The sequence below is a fragment of the Scylla paramamosain genome, chromosome 9 (assembly GCF_035594125.1).
Source record: "Scylla paramamosain isolate STU-SP2022 chromosome 9, ASM3559412v1, whole genome shotgun sequence".
NCBI lineage: Eukaryota > Metazoa > Arthropoda > Malacostraca > Decapoda > Portunidae > Scylla > Scylla paramamosain.
The window spans coordinates 10,170,001-10,197,500 of record NC_087159.1 but is presented as its reverse complement, the minus strand read 5'-3'; the positions used below and the strand labels follow the sequence as shown (position 1 = coordinate 10,197,500).

At 41.0% G+C, this 27,500-nt stretch overlaps 1 protein-coding gene across 1 annotated transcript; it reads left to right on the top strand.

The window, feature by feature from the left end:
• The first annotated feature begins 22,982 nt into the window (after nucleotides 1–22,982).
• Nucleotides 22,983–27,486, top strand: LOC135103554 (5'-nucleotidase domain-containing protein 1-like). The gene is given in 3 exon segments (XM_064009989.1): nucleotides 22,983–24,078; nucleotides 24,081–24,742; nucleotides 24,744–27,486. Coding segments are annotated over 3 exon segments (1,485 nt in total). The 5' UTR covers nucleotides 22,983–23,555; the 3' UTR covers nucleotides 25,044–27,486.
• The last annotated feature ends 14 nt before the right edge of the window (nucleotides 27,487–27,500 follow it).

The window sequence follows — 27,500 nt, the reverse complement described above, 5'->3', positions numbered from 1 at the left end:
AAAGGGTCAAAGCAGTGGTCAAAAATTGATGAATAAGTGTCTTGAAACCTCCCTCTTGAAGGAATTCAAGTCATAGGAAGGTGGAAATACAGAAGCAGGCAGGGAGTTCCAGAGTTTACCAGAGAAAGGGATGAATGATTGAGAATACTGGTTAACTCTTGCGTTAGAGAGGTGGACAGAATAGGGGTGAGAGAAAGAAGAAAGTCTTGTGCAGCGAGGCTGCGGAAGGAGGGGAGGCATGCAGTTAGCAAGATCAGAAGGGCAGTTAGCATGAAAATAGCGGTAGAAGACAGCTAGATATGCAACATTGCGGCGGTGGGAGAGAGGCTGAAGACAGTCAGTTAGAGGAGTTGAAGAGACGAAAAGCTTTTGATTCCACCCTGTCTAGAGAGCAGTATGAGTGGAACCCCCCCAGACATGTGAAGCATACTCCATACATGGACGGATAAGGCCCTTGTACAGAGTTAGCAGCTGGAGGGGTGAGAAAAACTGGCGGAGACGTCTCAGAACACCTAACTTCATAGAAGCTGTTTTAGCTAGAGATGAGATGTAAAGTTTCCAGTTCAGATTATAAGTAAAGGACAGACCGAGGATGTTCAGTGTAGAAGAGGGGGACAGTTGAGTGTCATTGAAGAAGAGGGGATAGTTGTCTGGAAGGTTGTGTCGAGTTGATAGATGGAGGAATTGAGTTTTTGAGGCATTGAACAATACCAAGTATGCTCTGCCCCAATCAGAAATTTTAGAAAGATCAGAAGTCAGGCGTTTTGTGGCTTCCCTGAGTGATATGTTTACCTCCTGAAGGGTTGGACGTCTATGAAAAGACGTGGAAAAGTGCAGGGTGGTATCATCAGCGTAGGAGTGGATAGGACAAGAAGTTTGGTTTAGAAGATCATTAATGAATAATAAGAAGAGAGTGGGTGACAGGACAGAACACTGAGGAACACCACTGTTAATAGATTTAGGAGAAGAACAGTGACCGTCTACCACGGCAGCAATAGAACGGTCAGAAAGGAAACTTGAGATGAAGTTACAGAGAGAAGGATAAAACCGTAGGAGGGTAGTTTGGAAATCAAAGCTTTGTGCCAGACTATCAAAAGCTTTTGATATGTCCAAGGTAACAGTTTCACCAAAATCTCTAAAAGAGGATGACCAAGACTCAGTAAGGAAAGCCAGAAGATCACCAGTAGAGCGGTCTTGACGGAACCCATACTGGCGATCAGATAGAAGGTTGTGAAGTGATAGATGTTTAAGAATCTTCCTGTTGAGGATAGATTCAAAAACTTTAGATAAGGAGGAAATTAAAGCAACAGGACGGTAGTTTGAGGGATTAGAACGGTCACCCTTTTTAGGAACAGGTTGAATGTAGGCAAACTACCAGCAAGAAGGAAAGGTAGATGTTGACAGACAGAGCTGAAAGAGTTTCACTAGGCAAGGTGCAAGCACGGAGGCACAGTTTCGGAGAACAATAGGAGGGACCCCATCAGGTCCATAAGCCTTCCGAGGGTTTAGGCCAGCGAGGGCATGGAAAACATCATTGCAAAGAATTTTAATAGGTGGCATGAAATAGTCAGAGGGTGGAGGAGAGGGAGGAAGAAGCCCAGAATCGTCCAAGGTAGAGTTTTTAGCAAAGGTCTGAGCAAAGAGTTCAGCTTTAGAAATAGATGTGATAGCAGTGGTGCCATCTGGTTGAAATAGAGGAGGGAAAGAAGAAGCAAAGTTATCGGAGTAGCATTGACGAGTAGTAGTAGTAGTAGTAGAGGAGTAGTTGAGGAGTAGCATTATTGTTACTGTGTTTATACGTGGTGTCCCTTGAGGAAAGTCACATATTCACACAAATGCTAAGTCAGAAATATCCAACGGCCAAATACATTACAGGACATTTAAAAACAGTGTAATTACAACATAGTACAAGATATTGGTAAACTCTGGAATTCCCTGCCGGCTTCTGTATTTCCACCTTCTTATGACTTGAACTCCTTCAAGAGGGAGGTTTCAAGACATTTATCCTTCAATTTTGACTACCGCTTCAGAACCTATTCGGAGACCGACATCTCAGTGGGCTTTTTTTTTTTTTTTAATTGAATTTTTGTTGCCATGGGCTGGTGTCCCTCTTACATAAAAAAAATTATATATATATATATATATATATATATATATATATATATATATATATATATATATATATATATATATATATATATATATATATATATATATATATATATATATATATATATATATGCCTCACAAACCTACAGGAAGTGTTTTCCAATGGTCATCCGCTCAGTACCTCTAAAAATTTGAGCCGGAAGTGTTTCTGCCACACGTGATGGAAAAGCCCATCCGAACTAATTAGTAGGTACACATATATAAGCTCTCTCTCTCTCTCTCTCTCTCTCTCTCTCTCTCTCTCTCTCTCTCTCTCTCTCTAATACGGAGTCACTTTCCAATATATATTACACTGATTAATGATAAAGTAACAACAGTAAAATAAACAAATTAGAATAAAATAAACACATCACATACTACATACTCCAATAACTGATCCTCGTGGGAACTCAGCAGCACGAGTCCTCAGCATGCCCCAACATTCATAATAAGAAACACGGTCCTATAGGTTCACATTATACTCGGTGAATTTCCCCCTAAGAGAGCATAAGCACGCCTGATGGGGCAGCTTTAGTTCGGAAGGCTCCTGTCCGATGGTTCGTATATTCACAATGGTATGTATGGTTTCTACCACTATTTGGAGAGAGAGAGAGAGAGAGAGAGAGAGAGAGAGAGAGAGAGAGAGAGAGAGAGAGAGAGAGAGAGAGAGAGAGACTAGTGTGAGAGTTTCCATGCAATTGATTTTTCTTCTTTGTTTCTCATTTGCCACTTCAGCATGGAACCCTCAAGAATCACAAATTAGCTCGTGTGAGGTGCTATTCTTTATTCGATGCAATTACTGTGCTCTTGTGTGTGTGTGTGTGTGTGTGTGTGTGTGTGTGTGTGTGTGTGTGTGTGTTTGCTGTTTAGATCTGTATGGAGAGCCACTTTCCCAGATTGAATGGTGGTGTTGTAATGGGTTAAAACTGATTGGTTGCTTGTGAGTTTTGTCGTGCCTTTCTCAGTATGGTCCACACACACTCCAGGCTCCACATCCAGCCACTCTTTGCCGCCTACCATCAACAAAATGATGACTCACCTGGTGCTAGTACAACTACTTCTAGTACTACTACTACTACTACTACTACTACTACTACTACTACTACTACTACTACTACTAATAATAATAATAATAATAATAATAATAATAATAACAATAACAATAATAACAATAATAAAAAGAAGGAATATACCGCAATGGCCACCATCATCACCTTCACCACCACCATCACCACTTTTCCACCTTTATTTTCCCCCTCCTGACACACATCCCGCGGGCAAACCACACATCTGGCACACACAGCCTGAGGTCACAACAACATAAGTTTTCAGCGGCGGCGTTTTTGATGCTTTATCACTCAGAGGGGACATCAAATAAAGAACAACTGCCGGGAGGAGGACATGGTGATGAGTGTACCAGCAAAAACTCCTGACCAAAGTGATCAAACACAGACAGACCTTCGCTGAGAAAAGTTTCATGTCAGGAGAACTGGAGCAAAGGAAAAGTGATGGTTGTGTACAAGAATGTCCGTGGTTCTTGTGGCTGTAGATTTGGACTTGTGAATGAGAGCCTGGGGGAAATGTAAAATATAGATTCTCTCTCTCTCTCTCTCTCTCTCTCTCTCTCTCTCTCTCGAACCAGCAATCATAGCTAAACTGAGCAGCAATTACGATGGAATACACAGGTTTTGAGGAAAAATTACTTAAATACACCTCTCTCTCTCTCTCTCTCTCTCTCTCTCTCTCTCTCTCTCTCTCTCTCTCTCTCTCTCTCTCTCTGTGTGTGTGTGTGTGTGTGTGTGTGTGTGTGTATGTGAGTGGTATGTGAGTGTATGATCAGAGTGGGTGATTGGTCACCCCTGAAATCAGCAAGTTTATAAGTATAAAAAAATTTAATGCATGAGTGAAAGAGAAGAGAAATGAAAATCAACAGAAAGAGAGAGAGAGACAGAGAGAGAGAGAGAGAGAGAGAGAGAGAGAGAGAGAGAGAGAGAGAGAGAGAGAGAGAGAGAGAGAGAGAGAGAGAGAGAGAGAGAGAGAGAGAGAGAGAGAATCCTGGATGCGTGACAGGCAACTATAAAACTTTTTTTTTTATTTTCCTTTTGCTGTTCTCATTATTGGCCTTTAGTCTCCGAGGGCAAGTACGACAAATTACAAACCAGAAAAAAAAATATGTATATATATATATATATATATATATATATATATATATATATATATATATATATATATATATATATATATATATATATATATATATATGTATATATATATATATATATATATATATATATATATATATATATATATATATATATATATATATATATATATATATATATATATATATATATATATATATATATATATATATATATATGTTTTACAACCAGGAATACTTACTATTTCTGATAGGCAGCTGTGAACACGAGAGGATGATTTGGTGTTTGTTTGTGTGTGTATGTGTGTGTGTGTGTGTGTGTGTGTGTGTGTGTGTGTGTGTGTGTGTGTGTGTGTGTGTGTGTGTGTGTGTGTGTGTGTGTGTCCTTACTTTTTTACATTTTTACAGAATTTAGTCAACCATGTAATGGTTCATCTCCTCATACGGAATTATTTTATATTCTTTAACCCTTTCACTGCTAAACGATTTTTCTCATGATTATCCGTAAATTTATCGACTCTTATTTTTGTATTTACCTCTTGAATAGTTCCCTAGCCCCGAATAAACAAAAAATAACTGGTATTCTTTCGTTTCTCTTTCTTTCTGCCCATGCAACCATTTTTTTCACACTTTTGGATGGTAGCAGGTGACCATACCAGTACGCTGTACGCTGTACGCACAGTTTCAGCAATCTATGTATTTTCCTTATTCATTCTTCTTTTTGTAAGGATTTTCATTCAAATCCCTAGCCTCTCTCTCTCTCTCTCTCTCTCTCTCTCTCTCTCTCTCTCTCTCTCTCTCTCTCTCTCTCTCTCTCTCTCTCTCTCTCTCTCTCTCTGTGTGTGTGTGTGTGTGTGTGTGTGTGTGTGTGTGTGAGTGAAATGCCGCTCACCTTCCAGAAACAAAATAATTAAGTAAAAGCTTTCCTTTATTTTTATTTTTATTTTATTTTTTAAATGTTGGAGGGACACCGGCCAAGGGCTACAAAAATCCAGTGAAAACAAGCTCACTGAGATGCCAATCCCAGAAAATGGTCCAAAACTGTAGTCGAAAATTGAAGGATAAGTGTCTTCTCTCTTGAAGGAATTCAAGTCATAGGAAGGTGGAAATACAGAAGCAGGCAGGGAGTTCCAGAGTTTACCAGAGAAAGGGATGAATAATTGAGAATACTGGTTAACTTTTGCATTATAGAGGTGGACAGAATAGGGGTGAGAGAAAGAAGAAAGTCTTGTGCAGCGAGGACGCGGGAGGATGGGAGGCATGCAGTTAGCAAGATCAGAAGAGCAGTTAGCATGAAAATAGCGGTAGAAGACAGCTTGAGATGCAACATTGCGGCGATGGGAGACAAACTGAAGACAATCAATGAGAGGAAAGGAGTTGATGAGCCGAAAAGCTTTCGATTCCACTCTGTCTAAAAGAGCGGTATGAATGGAGTCCACCAGACATGTGAAGCATATTACATACATGGACCGATAACGCCCTTGTACAAAGCTTGCAGCTGGGGGAGTGAAAAAACTGGCGGAGACATCTCAGAACACCTGACTTCATAGAAGCTGTTTCAACTAGAGATAAGATGTGAAGTTTCCAGTTTAGATTATAAGTAAAGGACAGACTGAGGATGTTCAGTGTAGAAGAGGGGGGACAGTTGAGTGTCATTGAAGAAGAGGGGATAGTTGTCTGGAAGGTTGTGTCGAGTTGATAGATAGAGGAATTGAGTTTTTTCAGGCATTGAACAATACCAAGTTTGCTCTGCCCCAATCAGAAATTTTAGAATGATCAGAAGTCATGCGTTCTGTGGCTTCCCTGCATGAAATGTTTACTTCCTGAAGGGTTGGATGTCTATGAAAAGATGTGGAAAAGTGCTGGGTGGTATCATCAGCGTAGGAGTGGATAGGACAAGAAGTTTAGTTTAGAAGATCATTGATGAATAAAGAGAAGAGACTGGGTGACAAGACAGGACCTTGAGGAACACCACTATTGATAGATTCAGGTCAGAAAGGAAACTTGAGATGAAGTTTCAGAGAGAAGGATAGAAGTCGTAGGAGGGTAGTTTGGAAATCAAAGCTTTGTGTCAGACTCTATCAAAAACTTTTGATATGTTCAAGGCAACAGCAAAACTTTCACCAAAATCTCTAAAAAAGGATGACCTAGACTCAGTAAAGAAAACAAGAAGATCACCAGTAGAGCGGACTTGACGGAATCCATACTGACGATCAAATAGAAAGCTGTCAAGTGATAGATATTTAAAAAATATTCCTGTTGAGGATAGATTAAAAAAAACTTTAGACAAGCAGGAAATTAAAGTAATAAGACGGTAGTTTGAGGGATTAGAATGGTCACCCTTTTTAGGAACAGGCTGAATGTAGGCAAACTTCCAGCAACAAGGAAAGGTATATGTTAACAGAGAGAGTTGAAAGAGTTTCACTAGGCAAGGTGCAAACACGGAGGCACAGTTTCGGAGAACAATAGGAGGGACCCCATCAAGTTCATAAGTCTTCCAAGGGTTTAGGCCAGCGAGGGAATGGAAAACATCATTGCGAAGAATTTTAATAGGTAGCATGAAGTACTGTAGTCAGAGGGTGGAGGAGAGGCAGGAGCAAGCCCTGAATCGTCCAAGGTAGAGTTTTTAGCAAATGTTTGAGCGAAGAGTTCAGCTTCAGAGATAAATGTCATAGCAGTGGTGCCATCTGGTTGAAATAAAGAAGGGAAAAAAGAAGAAGCAAAGCTATTGTCGATTCTTTTGGCTAGATGCCAGAAGTCACGAGGGAGTTAGATCTAGAAAGACACTTTCTATTAATGAAGGAGTTTTGGCATGGCTCCAGGAAGAAATATAAAGTGCATGAGATTCTGGTGATGGAATGTTTAAATACCTTTTGTGGGCCACCTCTCTATCATGTATAGCACGAGAACAGACTATGTTAAACCAAGGTTTGGAGGGTTTAGGTCGATAAAAAGAGAGAGGAATGTACGCCTCCGGGGTCTCTGATATGGAAGCAGTAGTCATTCTGCTAGTTGGGGTTCCCCCAACTAGCAGAGACAAAACGCCAGATGCACTTCTGTTTAGGCGGATCCTGAGGAGGGACTGGATGGATAGGACAAGATACAGATATGAGATTGTGATCGGAGGAGCCCAACGGAGAAGAGAAGGTGACAGCATAAGCAGAAGGATTAGAGGTTTGGAAAAGGTCAAGAATGTTGGGCATATCTCCAAGACAGTCAGGAACATGAGTAGGTTGTTGCGCCAACAGGTCTAGGTCATGAAGGATAGCAAAGTTGAAGGCTAGTTCACCAGGATGGTCAATGAAGGGAGAGGAAGGCCAAAGCTGGTGGTGAACATTTAAGTCTCCAAGAATGGAGATCTCTGCAAAAGGGAAGAGAGTCAGAATGTACTCCACTTTGGAAGTTAAGTAATCAAAGAATTTCTTATAATCAAAGGAGTTAGGTGAGAGGTACACAACAGAGGTAAATTTAGTTTGTGAGTGACTCTGTAGTCATAGCCAGATGGTGGAAAACTCAGAAGATCCAAGAGCGTGGGAACGACAGCAGGTTAAGTCGTTGCGCACATAAATGCAACATCCAGCTTTGGATTGAAAATGAGAATAGAGAAAGTGGGAGGGAACAGAAAAGGGGCTACAGTCAGTTGCCTCAGACACCTGAGTTTCAGTGAGGAAAAGAAGATGAGGTTTAGAAGAGGAGAGGTGGTGTTCTACAGATTGAAAATTAGATCTTAGACCGCGAATGTTGTAGAAGTTAATGAAGAAAATGTTGGGGGGAGGGTGGTGTCAACACACTTAGGGTCGATATCAAAAGAGCAGTCCGACCTGGGGACATTTGTGGTCCCCTCCCCAGATGGGGACTCCGAGGCTGGTGAAGGAGTCGCCATGATAATTCTGAATTTTGAGTGAAGGGTGTCTGTGTAGTTAGGTGTTTGTAGTTTTGTGTGAAGGAAGAGAATTGTCTTTAGAGGGCAGGCTGTGACTGCCCCCTTGTGTTGTGAGACACAAAGGGAAACGTTCAGTGAGGTCACAGCTGGGTTTAATGATAAGTTCACAGCACCCCGTGATCCAGTGCTTCAGACCTCACTGGGAGTAATTGTTATTTCTGCAGGTGCCTTCTGCCTCCTCCTCCTAACGAACATAAAGAAGAAAAATAAGCTATTAATACACACCGTACTCTTAACGGATGTAACGGAGTGTGCCTTCCTGTGATAAAAATAAATAAATAAATAAGTAAAGAACTAGAAAGGAATATTGTGGAGACAGCAAGACGAGGAATGTGTTTGCTCGAATACTTTTTCATCAACACTTTACCACCTTTACTACAAAAAACAAGAAACCACTCCTCCTACCACCACTGCCTTGACTCATACTGGATACCATCACCATCACAACCTCCACGTCCGGCTAAACATCACTTCGTCTTCTTCTTCTTCTTCTTCTTCTTCTTCATCTTCTTCTTTTTCATGTTGTTGTTGTTGTTGTTGTTGTTGTTGTTGTTGTTGTTGTTCTTTTTCTTTTCATTTTTTCTTCTTTTCCTCTTCTTCTTCTTCTTCTTCTTCTTCTTCTTATTATTATTATTATTATTATTATTATTATTATTATTATTATCATTATTATTATTATCATTATTATCATTATCATTATTATTACTATTATCATTATGGCTCTCCTATTTCTTCTCCACTATAATCACAGAATAAACACGAATGAAAACAGGGAACGATGTCGAAGAAAGAAGGCAACCAGGAACACGAGGCCGGAAAAAAAAAAAAAAAAAAAAATATATATATATATATATATATATATATATATATATATATATATATATATATATATATATATATATATATATATATATATATATATATGTGTGTGTGTGTGTGTGTGTGTGTGTGTGTGTGTGTGTGTGTGTGTGTGTGTGTGTGTGTGTGTGTGTGTGTGTGTGTGTGTGTGTGTGTGTGTGTGTGTGTGTGTGTGTGTGTGTGTGAAAAGAAAATATATGCTGGTTATTATTTTCTTTCCATCATTCCGTTTTGCTTTACCCAAACATTTGTGGAATATGACAAAGAAGAAAAGGAATGGAAGACGTAATGGAAAGAAAGAGATGTGGGTTTATTTTTATTTATCGATGATCGCCTCCAACTTTTGAAATTATTTCCAGAAGGACAGGTTATAATAGGAGAGTTGAACGGAAACTTACTATTTTTCTTTCCTCCGTTGGTTCCCTCTCCCTGTACACTTTGGAATGTATACATTCAAAGCTTTTATTACAGGCCTCTCTTCATTCATCGCTAGAATCTGTAAATATTTTCCCATCAGATACTGTACAAAATTACAAAGTTGAAAATATGAGTTTTTCTACCCGTGGCTCTTCACTGCTTGGATGACGTATCCTACTGTATCTCGTTTTAACAGGATCATAAAATTTATTTACGTATAAAAATTCCAGGTTAAGTGTATAACAAAGAAGGAGGAATGGAAGCTCACTCAATTGTCGTATTAAAAAAAAAAAAATCAGAGGAGTTAAAAATAGGTTTGTTATTTAAGTTCTTCAGGTATCATGTTATTAGACGATAGATTACATTCTCTGATAGATATTTTGTTAATGAAACCTGTCTACAAACACACAAGTCCATCCTTTACCTGGCTATTAACCGTGTGTGTGTGTGTGTGTGTGTGTGTGTGTGTGTGTGTGTTTATGACGTGCTTAGAAAGTTCTCGATCAGCGTGGTGACTTTTGAGTCCGTTTAAGAAGGCGTCAACACGTTCATATCTCACAGGCTGTGGGGGTTTGTTGGCGTGGCGACGTGCACGTATTTGTTTTTAGCGCGCATGCTTTCGTTCACACTCACATGGTTTCTGCTCTTCATTTCCCTCCTCGCTGGCACTTCACCGCCAAGTGTTGTGGTCAGCGGCGTAGTTGATGCACTTTCTAGAATCCGGGTCTCTGAGGTGTCTTCCTGTTGGGTTGCACGTGCCGTTTCTGTTTTCTTTTGGAAGGGTCATGCTTGATAACTTCCTGCACAGCGATTCAATTATAAAGGGCGAACATTTCTCCCTGTTATCTAGATATTTCAGTGCTTCATAACGTTAAGTGAGGCTTGATTTCTGTTATCGTGAGAGTTAACTTTTCTTCCATGATCTAGTTACGTTTTTCAGACTTTCTCAATCGTCGCAGTTCATGTTACATTTCTTTTTTTTCTCTCTCGCGCTCTTCTGAAATTGCTACTTGACGATAAGATATTTCAGCGTTGCTATTGGTGCTAATGTTGTTGACGTTCATGATTAGTGGGCATTTCTGAGCTGGGTCAAGGCCGTTCACGATGCTGGAATGCTCGTGTGTACGGAATTATTATCTGCTCCAGTAGTAACTAATGCTTCCTTACCTTCCGTTCGGGTTCGGATGGAGAAATTGGCACCCACAGCCATTCATCCTCCACTTTATACACCTTCAGTGGGTTGTAATTTTAACTCTAAGTGGATCCACGTCTTTATTCTGCTGATGCACTCACACTCGTCAAATAATCCTCAGAATGTCATTGACTCTCAAGTGAACTTTATGATTACGGCCTGTGTCGTCAGACATTCCTGAGAAGAGCATTGCTAGGTACAGAAATTGTAGCATTGATTAAGACACATGCAGGTGATTACCTCTTGCACATTGTGATTGAAGGAAGAAAGATTTATTTCATATTTTTACACTCTGGTCTGTATTCCTAAACATTTCGTTGCTTTATTTCTGCTACTTTAACACGACATAGTGGAAGTCAAGAGGGTTTTCAAGAATGCTTTAATGATTATAATGATAGTTTAACAAAAATATGTACTTGTACCATCAAAAGAAAAAAAAAAAACACCCATGACACTTAAGTGCTCATTTCTATCGCATTTAATCCTTTCGAGAGAACCATGCGTTTAAGAACATAGGCTTACATCACATTTGTTTTGTTACCATGTTTTCCCGGATGCTAAACGCTAATCCTTCACCGCAGACTTAGTCTTTCCCCCTGCTATGTTTTTGCCGTGCGCCGTAAAAACGTACCGCCCCTAATCACATATTCTTTTTTGTGTCTCCACAAGAGCGGGAATATTTTCAGGCCGCATTCCCCCACAGCGTGTTGGTCTTGGATACACGCACTCCACGGGGGAAGAATGAACACAATGAGAACACGCTAATGAATCCGTATCTTGTTTGCTCCTTTTTTACATGTTTATTCATGCCATTACTTAATCAACAGCTCCATGCAATACTTCCTCTCTCACACGTACAACATTGAAAACTGTAACAGCAAATCAGAATAGTGACTGCATAAGTTTCTGACTGGTCTCCTATGTAAACGTGATATTAACTAATGGAAGAGACGCTGCTTGAAATAAATTACTGTCTGCTGTACTATACAAATAAAATTTGGCATGACATATTGGACGCGGCGTTGATCAATAAATGTCAAGAGGTTCTAGGAGACGACATTCAGAATTGTAAATGTCGTTAAGTTCAGAGGTCTTAATAGTTGCCTTTATCGTCCGTCGTGCTAGAACCGATTCTGAACAGGGAACTACACAGCATAGGGCGCATCATACTAATTGATTACTTAGACCACTAGAGACAATAATAATCGAGAAACAATGTAACTGTTGTAATTGAATTGGTAGGAGGGGGAAAAAACTATCTCGATATACTAGGCATTAAAGAAAATAAAATAAGATAATCTTTCAATAAATTCCGCTTGAAAATAATTAATCTAAATAATGTTATGACTTCCTCGTGAAAACACTGATCATGTCTCCAAAAGATCAGCTCAAATCATGTTGGCACCACAGTGTTATTCCTTATAATTTGAATTAAAGTTGCTGTTACAAAAGTAAAATCAGGAATTTACATAAAATGTTTGAAAGGCGGAAAGAAATAATCAAGACAAGGGAAGATGTCAGAGTTATAGAAACCAGCAAACTTAATACTTACTTACTTGTTCTGCCTGTGCAGCAAAGCATCGGGCCATGTTTCCCGGAATGGCAATACATTGATAAATAAAATGAACTAATAGATAATTAAATTAGTAAATAATTAAATGAATAAACAAATGCATGAATACACAAATAAATAAATAAATAAATAAACAAGCAGACAAACAAAATACTAAAGAATGCAGGTATTGTATACAAAGTGCGCATTGTGGATGAATTCTCGCGCCGTGAGAACGTGGGATACAAATCTGGAGAAAGACTAAATAAATAGATTTCCCAGAATAGTTACAGATCTTTTCTTACAAGCCGACCACACACACTGATTGATGAAAGGGTCACTGCCATGCTTTTCGTCATCCTCACAACGAGCCGCGATAAACAGGGATGCCATTTCCTCTTAAATTCCACATGAAAAATTGATAGTATATTACAATAAATATTTCCCCGTTAACAATACTAGCATATGACGAATATTATACTATTAAAATGTTCTGGTAAGCACACATGAAGAACAAATAAGTAAAGTGGATATTAAATACATACGAGTATACCATCTTAGATATATAAAGTTAAACACGTATGTTTTATTGCATATGAAAGAGAAGCGGCAATAATATCCTGCACACGAAGCATACCAATTCAAATGAGAACCTCAGTTGTTTCCACGCACACAGGTTGACATGAACCAGCCAGTGACGACACAAGCAGGTCCCAGCAGGGTTCAAGGCAACTCGACCACAAGCGTCACCGTCACAGGACCGTCATGAGGCACAAGTAAAGTTAAGCCCGTTTATCAGATTTTCCACACCAGTGCCAACACGGAAAGAGGTCTGAGTGTTCTGAGTGATCTCTGGAAGCACTACTTGAGTCCTCTGGTTGACGAGGGACCCGAAAATGGGCTAAGAAGATGAGAAAATAAATAAAATATGCCTGTCTGTCTGACTGTCTGCCTCTCTCTCTCTCTCTCTCTCTCTCTCTCTCTCTCTCTCTCTCTCTCTCTCTCTCTCTCTCTCTCTCTCTCTCTCTCTCTCTCTCTCTCTCTCTCTCTCTATATATATATATATATATATATATATATATATATATATATATATATATATATATATATATATATATATATATATATATGTATATGAACATCTGTTTGTCTGCCTTGTTTGTATACCTAATACGCAGGTATGGATGAAGCAATATCTTACCACAAATAACATGTGTAATTAACCAGTTTTCTGACTTATTTACTGAAGTAAGGCGCAGCGAAGAAGAAGGACCGAAGAGAGCGAGGCAAAAAAAAAAAAAAAAAAACCTACTCTTATCTACGACATGTTTACTTCCTGCAGAAGCAAACTCTCGGCGGCGGGGAACGGCTGGCCGAGCACCAAGCTGAGCGAGCTATTTCGGTCACACCTAGCGAGAAACCGAGTAGAATGCTGGTGGTTTACGCCGAGAACATAAAGTTTTGCTGCTTCTGTGATTCTGTGTATTTACACACACACGCGCCGTCACAATCTCTCTCTCTCTCTCTCTCTCTCTCTCTCTCTCTCTCTCTCTCTCTCTCTCTCTCTCTCTCTCTCTCTCTCTCTCTCTCTCTCTCTCTCACATCATCATCAACAACAACCACAACAACAACAACAACAACAACAACAACAGCTACTTTTTTATATATATATATAGGAGGGGCACCGGCCAAGGGTCAACAAAATTTATAAGAGAAAAAAAGACCGAGGCGCCGGTCCCCAAACAGTTAAAAGTGGTCATCAAAAAATAAAGATTATTACTACTATCAGTACCAGTAGTAAGTTAAAAAGAGATACGACAAAAGTATTTATATAGCACAAGGAATATAACAAGAGTAATATATACAAAAGCTTTGGGGTTGATAACGAATAAAGAGCTGGAAATAACGGATTCAGATTCGATAAAGATAGATTATGAAAAGAGATAGGACAAAATTAGTTCTGGAAGAGAATGGCAGATGACTGGAATAGCCTCAGCAATTAGGACTTTAGTGCCAAGTCTGTACAGAGTTTTAAGAGAAAACTAGACAGATTCATGGATAAGGATGATAGATTGATCACGGTGGTCAGTTGCATACAGGGACTATCACGTCCAGGCCTGCTGGCTTCTGGCAGTTTCCCTCATCTTAATATGTACTACTACTACCACTATTACTACTACTGCTGCTACTACTGCTACTGCTACTACTACTACTACTACTACTACTACTACTACTAGTACTACTACTACTACTACTACTACTACTACTACTACTACTACTACTACTACTACTACTACTACTACTACTACTACTACTACTACTACTACTACTACTGCTACTACTACTACTACTACTACTACTACTACTACTACTACTACTACTAGTATTACTACTACTACTACTACTACTACTACTACTTCTACTACTACTACTACTACTACTACTACTACTACTACTAATAATAATAATAATAATAATAATAATAATAATAATAACAATAACAATAATAATACTGGTGGTGCTGTGGCTGTTGCAGCTGATGATGATGATGATGATAATGATGATGATGATGGTGCTGATGATGGTGATGATAATGATGATGATGATGATACTATAACCATCACTATTTTCTCTACTACTACTACTACTACTACTACTACTACTACTACTACTACTACTACTAAATCTATTTCTACTACTACTACTACTACTACTACTACTATTACTACTACTACTACTACATTAAAATAATACCTCCACCCCATGTTTATTGATGTGTCAATTAGGGGCTCTATTACTTGGAGGTCATTAGCCCCAGCTCTCGCTAATGACTACTACTATTACTACTACTACTACTACTACTACTACTACTACTGCTGCTGCTGCTGCTACTACTACTACTTGCTACTACTACAACTGCTTCTGCTGTTTCTGCTTCTGTTGCTGCTGGTGCTGCTGCTGATGATGATGACTATGATGATACTACTACTAGAACCAAAAGCAGCAACAAGAGTACAAAGAAAAATCAATCTTCTCTCTCTCTCTCTCTCTCTCTCTCTCTCTCTCTCTCTCTCTCTCTCTCTCTCTCTCTCTCTCTCTCTAGGAAAAGTGAGAAAACTAATATCTATGTGGAAGTGTGTGTGTGTGTGTGTGTGTGTGTGTGTGTGTGTGTGTGTGTGTGTGTGTGTGTGTGTGTGTGTGTGTGTGTGTGTGTGTGTGTGTGTGTGTACGTGTGTGTGAGTGCGTACGTATGTGTGTGTGTGTGTGTGAGTGCATACATGTGTGTGTGTGTGTGTGTGTGTGTGTGTGTGTGTGTGTGTGTGTGTGTGTGTGTGTGTGTGTGTGTGTGTGTGTGTGTGTGTGTGTGTGTGTGTTTATGTCTTACTGAAAGCCAAGTGAGACGAGATTAAAAAAAGAAATGTTGAGTGGAACTTAATAAGATCCTATCTTCCCATTTTCTTCTCACTCTCCTTCCGTGCTCACCTTCCCTGCCTCCTCACGCCCTCCTTCCCTGCTGCCTCATCACTGTTTACCTTTGAGCCCATCTGGATTGCTTAAATCATCACACCACCTCGGCCAGCTTGTTTTGGTTCCTCAGTTTGAAATCACAAGGAAGAACAGGATGACGTAGAAGAAGAGGAAACGAGAAGAAGGAGAAGGAAGAACAAAACCAGATAGATGATGAGGTGGACGGGAAGGAGGGCACGCAGCAGGAGAAGGAGAGAAGGGGAAAAAAGGGACGGAACAGGTAAACAGGTAAACGTAAGGAGGTTAGTTTAACAGGTAGGTAAACGGAGAATGTTTTGATGTCTAACGAGGGCACCTGTTTTAATATCATACACAGTTTTACAGGTCGCCATTATTAGTAAGAAAACAGGCGAGGGAAAAGTGTGAGAGGTGGAGAGTAGGAGGGCAGGAAAAGAGGGAGCTGAAAAACGGGAAGGAGGAGGAGGAGGAGAAGGAGGTGTGGCAATTAAAGAAGAAGGGAGTAGAAGGAAGAAAGGAGAAAGAAAAAAGGTGGAAATTTGAAATAAGGATATGGAAAGAATGAGAAGAGAGGAGAATCAAGGTGAAATAATGAAAAAGAGATAAGAAGAGAACAGCGAGGAAGAGGAAGAGGATAAAGAGGAAAGCCATTAGTGGTATAATGAATAATTACAACCGATATTGTGGTTGAATAAAAAAAAGAAAAGAAAAGAAAAGGAACGAAAAGAAGATAGGAAGAGTCAAGTCTTCGCCGAAGAGAACAATAGGAAATTTATGTTTATGAAGTGCAAAGGAGATCACGAGGAATTAGTTAGTGATTGTTATTTTTTATAGAACACACACACACACACACACACACACACACACACACACACACACTCACTCTCTCTCTCTCTCTCTCTCTCTCTCTCTCTCTCTCTCTCTCTCTCTCTCTCTCTCTCTCTCTCTCTCTCTCTCTCTCTCTCTTGTCACAAACTTCCCTTCTCGATCATTCACATTGTGCTCCGTTAATTGCCTTCATTGACTTCGCCCTCAACTTTTCCCTCGGCGTGTCTGGCTTCTGCCTCTGTTCTATGTATATTTGTACTCCTTGAAGTATCAACATGTAGTCAGGCAGCTTTCCACACCTTCACTCAATCGTATCAAAATTGAATGCCTTTGTCGAGTAGCCCTGTTGTCTTCTATTTTTATTTTCCATTTGGTGTTCTTCCTACTTTTTTCAGCTGAAGTTCGCTTATCGGTTTCGCTTCACTCCGCTGTTGGGTCAGGGCACGGAGAAACAAAAAAGAATACGAACGAAGAACAAACAACAGCCTATCTGATGGACATGATAAAGCTGTTTCCCACTTTTTTTTTAGGTATCAGATAGGTCAAAAAAACAAATAGAAAAAAAAAACTATCAAAATTCTGTTCCCAAAAAGAAAAAAACAAGTACAGGGACTGAGAGAGAAAGTGCCTGCAATTTATCAGGCGTCTTCATACTCCCTCTAGAAACAACTGAATTCGTAGGCAGGAGGAAATACAGAAGCAGGTAGAGAGTTTCATAGTTTACCATTCAAAGAGATAAAAGACTATAAATAATAATTACCTCTTGAATTAGTAAGAGAGAGAGAGAGAGAGAGAGAGAGAGAGAGAGAGAGAGAGAGAGAGAGAGAGAGAGAGAGAGAGAGAAGTTATACCCAGTAGCTTCTCTGAATTAGGCGACTGAGAGGCTATGCGGGAACCTTCTCAGAACTTTAGAGTCAATAGAAGAAGCAAACAATACGAAGAATAATCTCGTTTTCCGGCACCTTAGGAAGTGTATTAGAAGTTCTCTCTCTCTCTCTCTCTCTCTCTCTCTCTCTCTCTCTCTCTCTCTCTCTCTCTCTCTCTCTCTCTCTCTCTCTCTCTCGCTATCAGGGATCTGGAAAAGATACAGGAAATGAATGACAAAACAAAAAAAAAAATGAAAAAAGAAATGAGAAGTGTAGTGTCAGGTTATAAATACAAAGGGTGGGTTGAGGAGGAGGAGGAGGAAGAAGAAGAGTAAAGAAGAAAAAGAAGAAGAAGAAGAAGAAGAAGAGGAAGAAGAAGAAGAAGAAGAAGAAGAAGAAGAAGAAGTACAACAACTACAATAATAACAACAACAACAACAACAACAACAACAACAACAACAACAACAACAATATGAAAGAGAAGATAAAAAAAGACGAATGCGTAGGTGTAGGAGGAAGAGGAGGAGGAGGAGGAAGAGGGAATGTAAGAGGAAATGGCGGAAGAATTTTAAGGCCATAAAGTGATGTTTTGAGAAGGAACAACTTGCCACTTCTTACACCTCTTACAATTTCATGCTCTATCGACTAAAGTTTTGGCAATGTTACATCTTTCGCACGGTTTGCCATCGTCTCCTGACCGGCCTTCTTTTCTCTCTTCCTTGTTTTGCTGCTCCTCATTTTTCTATCACCTTGATATATATATATATATATATATATATATATATATATATATATATATATATATATATATATATATATATATATATATATATATATATATATATATATATATATATATATATATATATATATATATATATATATATATATATATATATATATATATATATATATATATATATATATATATATATATATATATATATATATATATATATATATATATATATTCTATCTTTTCCCATGTTCTTTACAAGTCATTATCTTCCTTTAACGATTTCTCCTTCATATTGAGGAAAAGTAATAGTAGTAGTAGTAGTAGTAGTAGTAGTATAGTAATAGTAGTAGTAGTAGTAGTAGTAGTAGTAGTAGTAGTAGTAGTAGTAGTAGTAGTAGTAGTAGTAGTAGCAGCAGCAGCAGCAGCAGCAGCAGCAGTCGTAATAGTAGTAGTAGTGTAGCAGTAGTAGTAGTAGTAGTAGTAGTAGTAGTAGTAGTAGTAGTAGTAGTAGTAGTAGTAGTTGTTGTTGTTGTTGTTGTTGTTGTTGTTGTTGTTGTTGTTGTTGTTGTTGTTGTTGTTGTTGATGTAATAGTAGTAGCAGTGGTAGGAGTAGTTTTAATATAGTAAATATACCGTAAAAGTAAAAGGAAACTTAAGGAGATTATGGAAACTTGAGAGCAAACAAGAGGAGCAAACAGAAGCTTGAAGTTTATATTGGAACGTGACACGTCGAGATGAAGTGATCTCTCTCCTCCCCCTCCTTCATTCTTTTTTTCTTTCTCCTTCTCCTCCTCCTCCTCTTCCTCCTCCTCTTTCTCCTCCTCCTCCTCTTCTTTCTTCCATTCCTCCTTTCTCCATCTTTTTTCTTACTTTTCTGAATCGCAAATTTGAAATAGACACCCGAGAAAATTATCGAGAAAAGTGTAATAAAAACAATGACTAAAAAAAGGATACATGAGAAGATGTAAGGGAGGCGGAGGCGGAGGAGGAGGAGGAGGGGAACAACAACAACAACAACAACAACAACAACAACAACAACAACAACAACAATAAGTAGAAGAAGAAGAAGAAGAACAGCAACACCAACAACAACAACAACAACAACAACAACAACAACAACAAGGAGAAGAAGAAGAAGAAGAAGAAGAAGAAGAAGAAGAAGAAAAGAAGAGGAAGAAGCACAAGAAGAACAAGAATAACAAGAAGAGGAACAAGAAGAAGAACAAGAAGAAGAAGAGAACAAAAGACGTGCCATCTTCTAAAGTTCTCTTATGACTTTTATTGAAATTCCACGAAAAATTCCCTCCATTGTGTTGAAGTCAGCGGTTAAAGTCACCTTCTCCTCCCCTCTCCCTTTACCTTCCTTCACGCACGCCTTCATTTATTTGTTAATCTTTACTCTTTTTTTCTTTCAGTGTGTCTGTCTTTTAACTTTTCTCCTTTTTTTCTCCGTTTTCTACATGTTTTCTTTCATTTCTTTTATCTTATTTTACTTTTTGTTTTATCACCTCTCTTTTTTTTTTGCCTTTTACTCTTCTTTTCTTCAGCTTCTTTATTATTTCATATTTATTTTGGATTCTTTTTTTTTTATTCCTGCCTGTTCACGATTTTTCTTTGGTGATATAAAATTAATATTTACAATACACACAACTTACGAATTCACAAATTTTCTACCTCCATGATACCAAAATCATTAGTAAATTACTGTTTGATTAATTACACGCATCACATATGCATTTCCATTTGTACGTATATTTCAGCAGGGCACATTTCTTTTTTCTTTTTTTTTTTTTTTTTTTAAGAGCAGAGAGCTGTTCTATACTACTGGGACTTTCCTTGCCGGTCGGAAGGCTCGGACATCCCCAGCCTTTCATCCTCTGGAAGCAGCGGATTTAGAGCAACTCCCTGGATAGTTTCTCTCCCATCGCCAGCCTCATACTTCCACCAAATGATTACCCATCCCTCGCTAGTACATGCTTGCGTTGCCGTTCCCCTTCAACTGCAGATGAACCTGGAGAACGTGACGATCCTCTCTATCTATTGCACCAAAGAATTGTGTCTAGTTTGCTGAAGAATTTTCCTCTTCGGGGAATCGACAAGAGGGTGTAAGAGTGAGCAGTATAGTTTTCATCTATGTGTTCAGTTCTATAGTTATTCCTATAAAGTGAAATGTTACGAATCAACTTGAATTAAGAATATATACTGTTCTGCATTCCAGTGGTGGAGCTTGAATCTCACCGTGACAGTCTGGGATACCTTTCGTAATTTTCCTTTTAGTTTGGCCGCGTTTTGCAATTTAATGAGACGCATTTTTCATAGGAATCTTTTTTTTTTTCGTTTTTTTTTCGCGCAGTTGTTTTGGTTTTATTGCTGATTATAAAAAGTTTTTCCTATCTAGATTTAATTTTAAGCTCTCTATTTGTCATGTTTTGGTTTTTATTTTAGTTTTACATACGAGTACATACTTTCGGTATAACAAACCTACCTACGTAAATATTGCAATTGAGGTAACGAGCACGGGCACACTACCGCACGAGTCATCAACACGCCACAAAACGGAAGAAAAAAACAAAGCTCACGCATCAGTCCACCACTGAAAATTGAAACCCCCATTATGGCGCTATTCCAAGCAACGAAAAAAAAAAAAAAAGCCTCTTTATATATATATATATATATATATATATATATATATATATATATATATATAATATATATATATATATATATATATATATATATATATATATATATATATATATATATATATATATATATATATATATATATATATATATTTTTTTTTTTTTTTTTTTTTTTCTTTTTTTTTTTTATTTATTCATTTATTTATTTCAAAGTTTACTGGTTCAGAGTCTATCGATCTGTCTGTCTGTGTGTTGGCATCTCACTTTCACGTGTGATAAGACACGTGCCTTTGGACGTCACCAATATTACGGAAGAGGAGACAGGAGGAAAGAAAGTGCTCCCAGCCACGTGTATGTATGTGTGTGTGTGTGTGTGTGTGTGTGTGTGTGTGTGTGTGTGTGTGTGTGTGTGTGTGTGTGTGTGGTGTGTGTGTGAATGTGTGTGTGTGTGTGTGTGTGTGTGTGTGTGTGTGTGTGTGTGTGTGTGTGTGTGTGTGTGTGTGTGTGTGCACGCATGCGTGTGCTACGCTATCACTTTCTTAAAGTTAGTATTTGTTCTTGTCTCGATCCTTCTCTTTGTCTGGCTGGCCTCTCTCTCTCTCTCTCTCTCCTCTCTCTCGCTCTCTCTCTCTCTCTCTCTCTCTCTCTCTCTCTCTCTCTCTCATGAATATATACACGCATGCATGAACACCAGCAATCAACTGTCATAACTAACACTAAAAAGACAGGCATTAGTATGTTAACACACCACACACACACACACACACACACACACACACACACACATACACACACACACACACACACACACACACACACACACACACACACACACGCACACGCGCACACACACACACACACACACACACACACACACACACACGTCTTGCTTACAAAGATGGCACTTAAAAAGTTATTGAATACTACAAACTCATTCGTCTGTTTCAGCCATATTTTTGAAGAATGCCATTGATGGACACGTGACGTCACGAGAGAGAGAGAGAGAGAGAGAGAGAGGAGAGAGAGAGAGAGAGAGAGAGAGAGAGAGAAGAGAGAGAGAGAGAGAGAGAGAGAGAGAGAGAGAGAGAGATAAGAAGGAAAACCCATTAAAGACGGAGGTGAGTGGGAGACTAAGTATAGAAAAGAAATTAATAAAAAAATGAGAGGAAAGAGGAATGATACGCGAAAGAAGTGCGTGTGTGAGAATAGAAAAAAGGAGAAATGGATTACACAGGAGAGAGAGAGAGAGAGAGAGAGGAGAGAGAGAGAGAGAGAGAGAGAGAGAGAGAGGAGAGAGGAGACGAGAGAGAGAGGAGAGAGAGAGAAAGAGCAGCATTGGTTGGGGGAAAAATAAACGTTGCCGAGAATGAAACGTTGCCAAAGACAAGCCGAGGAAAACAACTCAGAAATAATAGCCTTTCGTGCGAATAAGTGGAGGCGGCAGAGAACGACAGGAAGGAGAGAGGAGGTAGGGGGGAGGACAGGAGGTAGCAGCAGAAAGGAGAAGTGAGTGTGAACGTGAGTGAGGAGAATTGTGTGTGTGTGTGTGTGTGTGTGTGTGTGTGTGAAGCTGCAGGAATTGTGAGTGTCTGGAGGGGAGAGCAGGTGGCTGGGTGGGTGTCTGATGAAGAACTGCGTTGGAGGAGAAAGAGAGAGAGAGAGAGAGAGAGAGAGAGAGAGAGAGAGAGAGAGAGAGAGAGAGAGAGAGAGAGAGAGAGAGAATTAGGATGGGGGTAGGGAATGCATAAGACCTTCACGCCACAGTGTGCGTGGGGAGGTGACGCAATGTTGGAGTAACATGGCGGGGGAGGGATAAAGTGATAAAGGGAGTAGAGGCGGTTGGCGAGAAGGGCGAGCAGGTAAATGTGTAAGGGGAGCGCCGCAGCATCTGGCGGGCACCGGTTCTTGGGAGGAGGAGTGATCGGGTCAGTGTGAGGGGAAGGGAAGGAAGCAAAAGGCGAGGGTGAGAGGAGAGGAGAGAGACCCAAGAAGGGCAGAGAGAGAGAGAGAGAGAGAGAGAGAGAGAGAGAGAGAGAGAGAGAGAGAGAGAGAGAGAGAGAGAGAGAGAGAGAGAGAGAGAGAGAGAGAGACGGGGAGAGAAGAAACATAAGGGTCGCGAGGCCAAAGGAGGGAGTGAGGGGAGGAGGAATAAGAGAAGATGGAGTGAGGCGAGGGGTTTAGAGGGGAGAAGGGCGGGGAGGAAGGGCTCAGAGTTGGCACGAGGCGAGAGTTTGGGCAGTGCAGGGCCAGGGCTGGGCGGGGCCAAGTGGCGATCTTCAGTAGCTGTGTAGACGTTGGTTGAGATACACACGAGTTAATTCTCTCCACCATCACAGCAACCACCTGATAGCGCGAGATGAACGCTTCCCGCACCGCCAGTTCGCTGCCTCTGCCCCCAAGCTGCCTCTGGCCGTGACTAGCGTTTCGCTTTGGTTTTGTTTCCGAGGTGTGTTTTGTGTCATTTGAGTTGACTGTGACATTCTATTATGATGCATGAGAGCAGCAGAGAGAGCGAGAGCGAGCGGTAAAAGTGGACTCTCTCACGAGGACTGAACTGAACGTTGCATCTCCCGCAGGTGTTGTTTAAGAGACTCAATTTGTTCGTGAAAAGAGGTCGAGGCGTAATCAAGAGAGAGCAGCTTTGTGCTGTGTTCAACCTGTACCTGACGAGTGACCTCGGATCCGCTGTTCTGCTCCACGACACCACCCCAGCGTATGTCTGAATGCCCGAGTGGTCTGTCTCAATAGAGTGCAGCGAGTACCACGAGGAAAGCTTCACTGTCACCGCCACCATGGTGCTGCACACCGTCAAGGACGAGGAGGAGGAGTCTCTCCAGGAGAAAGTGATGAAGAAGAAGTACTATTGCAAAAATAACAAGAAGAAGAAGCAGCCTCCCTTCTCCGACTGTGACACCTTCAAGTTTAGCGACTATGACTGCATCGGCTTCGACTTGGACAACACCATTTGCCGCTACAAGGTGGGCGAGATCATGCGTCTCGAGTATGACCTCATTGCAAACTACATGGTGAACCGATATGGATACGAGCCCGAGCTGCTGCTGCCTCTTGACGATGACATAGACTTTCTGCAGAAAGGTCTCCTCTTGGACATCAAAAGGGGCAACTTCCTCAAGTGCTCGCCGACAGGCCGCATCCTGCGTGCCACGCACGGCACGCGGCCAATGTTCGATGATGATATTGTCGCCGTCTACGGAAAGGAGCGTGTGTGGGAGCCAGTGATCGACTTCATGAGAACGCCTCAACTGATCACCCAGTCAACGGCAAGACTCCTGTGCTGCGCTCCTTCAAAGATTACTTCGACATGCCTGCCGCTGTGGCGATGGCCAGGGCAGTGGACGCGCAGGACAACACGGAGGGAGGCCCAGCGGAGGAATACGACATCTGGCCTGACGTCCACGTCGCCATGTGCAACATGTATCGGAGAGAACACTTCCGCAAAGATGAGGGCGGCTTTTTCCCTGAAGTCAGATACCATCCAGAGAAGTACATTTACGAGGCCAGCGACAGGCTAAAGCGGTGGCTCAAAGCCGTCAACGAACACACATACACGGCCCTCATCTCAGGCTCCAGCATCGATTATGCCTCACACATCGCCCGCTACGTGCTCGGCCCAGACTGGCGTGAATATTTTGACATCATGATCTGCACTGCAAAGAAACCCGGGTTCTTCACCATGGATCGGCCCTTCCGCTGTCTTGTGGGGCCTGATGACGGCGATGTAGTTCCCACCCACAAGCTGCGCATTGACGGGACCTACTCTGGCGGCAACTGGCGAGACCTACAGGAACTTATCAAGCAAGAGACAGGCCTGGACCAGCCCCACTGCCTCTACGTGGGGGACCACCTGGCGCAGGACGTGCTGACGCCGGACAAGGAAGGAGTGGACACTGGTGGCCATCGTGGAGGAGCTGGCGGCCGAGGGCATGGTTGGAGATAGGATGGAACACGACGCCGGCTCTGACTTGATGAGCACCTACTGGGGCTCCTTCTTCACTACGGACGGCGACAAAAGTGTGATAGGGGTGGATCGCATCAACACCCTTTACGGCAGCGTCCCGCTCAAGCACTCCCGCATAGCAGTGCCGTCCCTCGAGGTGGTGGCGAGATTCCCAATCAGGCACCAGTACGAGGCCTTTAGTCAAGAAACGTCGGGATTCTTCCCTGGCGATCCCGTCATCCTTCACTTCTAATACGCCGTGTGTGTGTGTGTGTGTGTGTGTGTGTGTGTGTGTGGTGTGTGTGTGTGTGTCTGCGCCCCCATGGCCACAATCTGGTGATGTGCGTCCCCTCTTGGAGTTGCGCCACCGCTACATCTGCCATCGCTACGTTTTTGTCGCTCCGCAACTGGCCGCAGCTCGTGAAAAAAAAAGGGTCATGGCTCACACTTGCTCTATCTCTCTACGGCCTCCCGCGTCCCCTCGCCGACCCTCAGGCCCCTCCTTTGGCGCTCGTCCAGAAGCTATAAAAAAACAAGCACCTCGGTCTTACCTGTGACGCCTCCACCTCCAGCCTTCTGTTAAAGCTTACCGGGCACCTCAAGTATTGCCGGGAGATGGAGGACGGTGCTTCCAGGCGAGGGGTGAGGGGAGGGATGACGTGTAAGTGGTTGGCGGGGAGCATGTGAGTAACACGAGCACCTGCAGGCTGCGAGACGGCGACGGAGTGTGAGTGTGTGTGGCCTTGAGGACCTAATCAGTAGTCATGCTCTTAACGGCTCAGTGCAATACTTTACATGAGTGTAAAACTGACAATTTAGGTTATATTAACCGGTTTTACTTTTGTTGTTGTTAGTTATGATTAGTGTACGATAAGAGGAGGAAGACAAGGAAGAGGAGGAGGCGGAGGAGGAGGAGACGGAGGAGGAGGAGGAGGAGAGGGAAGAGAGGGAGGAGGAAAAGCTTTGTGCTGCCATTTTTCTGGTAAAAGATGGAACGAATGTCAGGCACATTTGTTCTCACTCTAATTCGGACCGACGTTCACTATTTATCACCTCTCTAATTGAAAACAGCACCATAAGACAAAAAAAAAAAAATAAGCGAAAGTAAAACGAAGAAAATAATAACCCATATTTCCTCCCTCGGAGGTGCCCGCGTCAGTCCGAAGGGAGCCAGAGAAGAATATTTTGTTACGAAGTTTTCATGAAGAACCATTTCAGCAACATAGCGCGACACATGCACGCATGCACCCACACACTCACACACACACACACACACACACACACACACACACACAGGGAAAGCCACAATCATTACAGCACTAACGCAGCGCACCCGTAATGACGCAATACACAACACACACTGAGCCCTCCTACGCAGTGTTGCTGAACTGAATAAAACTCATGCAAAACCTTTCTATATACGAATATTACATGCTGGTATGCGTATAGGGGAAAAAGTTATCCATGAATACATTCAACTGTGTATGTAAGCCTTTTGTTTTTAATCGTATTCTACATGGGAGTTAGTTTTCTATGTGTGAATACTTTATGCACAGACTTTTCGTGTATTTTTAGTAGTAAACATACTATTGAAAATGTTATCTCTTATCTGTTCAGGTTGTTATCTAACGTTTCTTCATTGTGTTATCTACTGTCTGTCGAAAATGTTATGTACTGTCCTTCAATGGTTCAAAAATGTTATCTCTCGTTTATTCACAGTGTTATCTCCTGGTCTACTCAGACTGTTATGTCTTGTCTCTATGATTAATTCACTACCCTCTGGCAGGGCCATATAAGGTTCAGAGTATCTATTACATTGTAAGTTTTGTAGTTGCCTAGAGAACATTGTTGCTATCTGTATGACACTTCTGAAGTCACGCAGCTTTGATTCACATATAAGTAGCATTAAGTCACATCTGAGCATCAGTCGTAAGTCATTAACCAGCAGATCTTTGTCATCTAGTGTTTTCAATTGTAGTTCAGGAAGAGCGTGTTCAGAACTCTGCATTTCGTGTGTGTTGGAAGCATTATTGTGTATTGTGACTCACTTCGCACTCATGCCTCACTTAATCTGACTCATGACTCATCCCTGGAGCCTGATCTCGTCCCCTCGTTGGGTTTTCACTCATCCCTAATACCTGATATCCTACCTATGGTGCCTGTTCATCCTCGGTTTGACAAGCTAAGTCCCCGTCTTCCTTCCAGGATAGACGTGGAGTGTGTGTACATGAACTACCTGCTTCGTTTTGTTATCTTCCTCCAAACGTTTTTCCCTTCTTTCTTTTTAAATTGTCTCATGATTTTTCTTACTGCAGTTTCTCGTATTTTTTCAATTTTTTTTCTTTTTCATTTTACTTCCAGTAGTTTTCCTGTTTTAAATTTTAAACTTCTTTTAACTTCTTCAACTTGTTTCAAAATTTTACTATCTTATTTATGTTTTCATCCCTGTTTCGTGTCTCTCTCTCTCTCTCTCTCTCTCTCTCTCTCTCTCTCTCTCTGCCAAGTGTCTGAGGCAAAGTCTGTGTCAGTCTGTGATCTCTTCGTCTCTGTGAAGATTAAGTGCAGCAGAGAAAAACAGTTTCTATTTTTATACATGAACTTATATTTGCTACGTTAAGTACTAGGTACGTATAAGGGCTTCATCACTCTTCGTAATGGAGGAGGAGGATTAAAATTACAATAAAATGTTGAGATTTTCTAAGCCTATTAC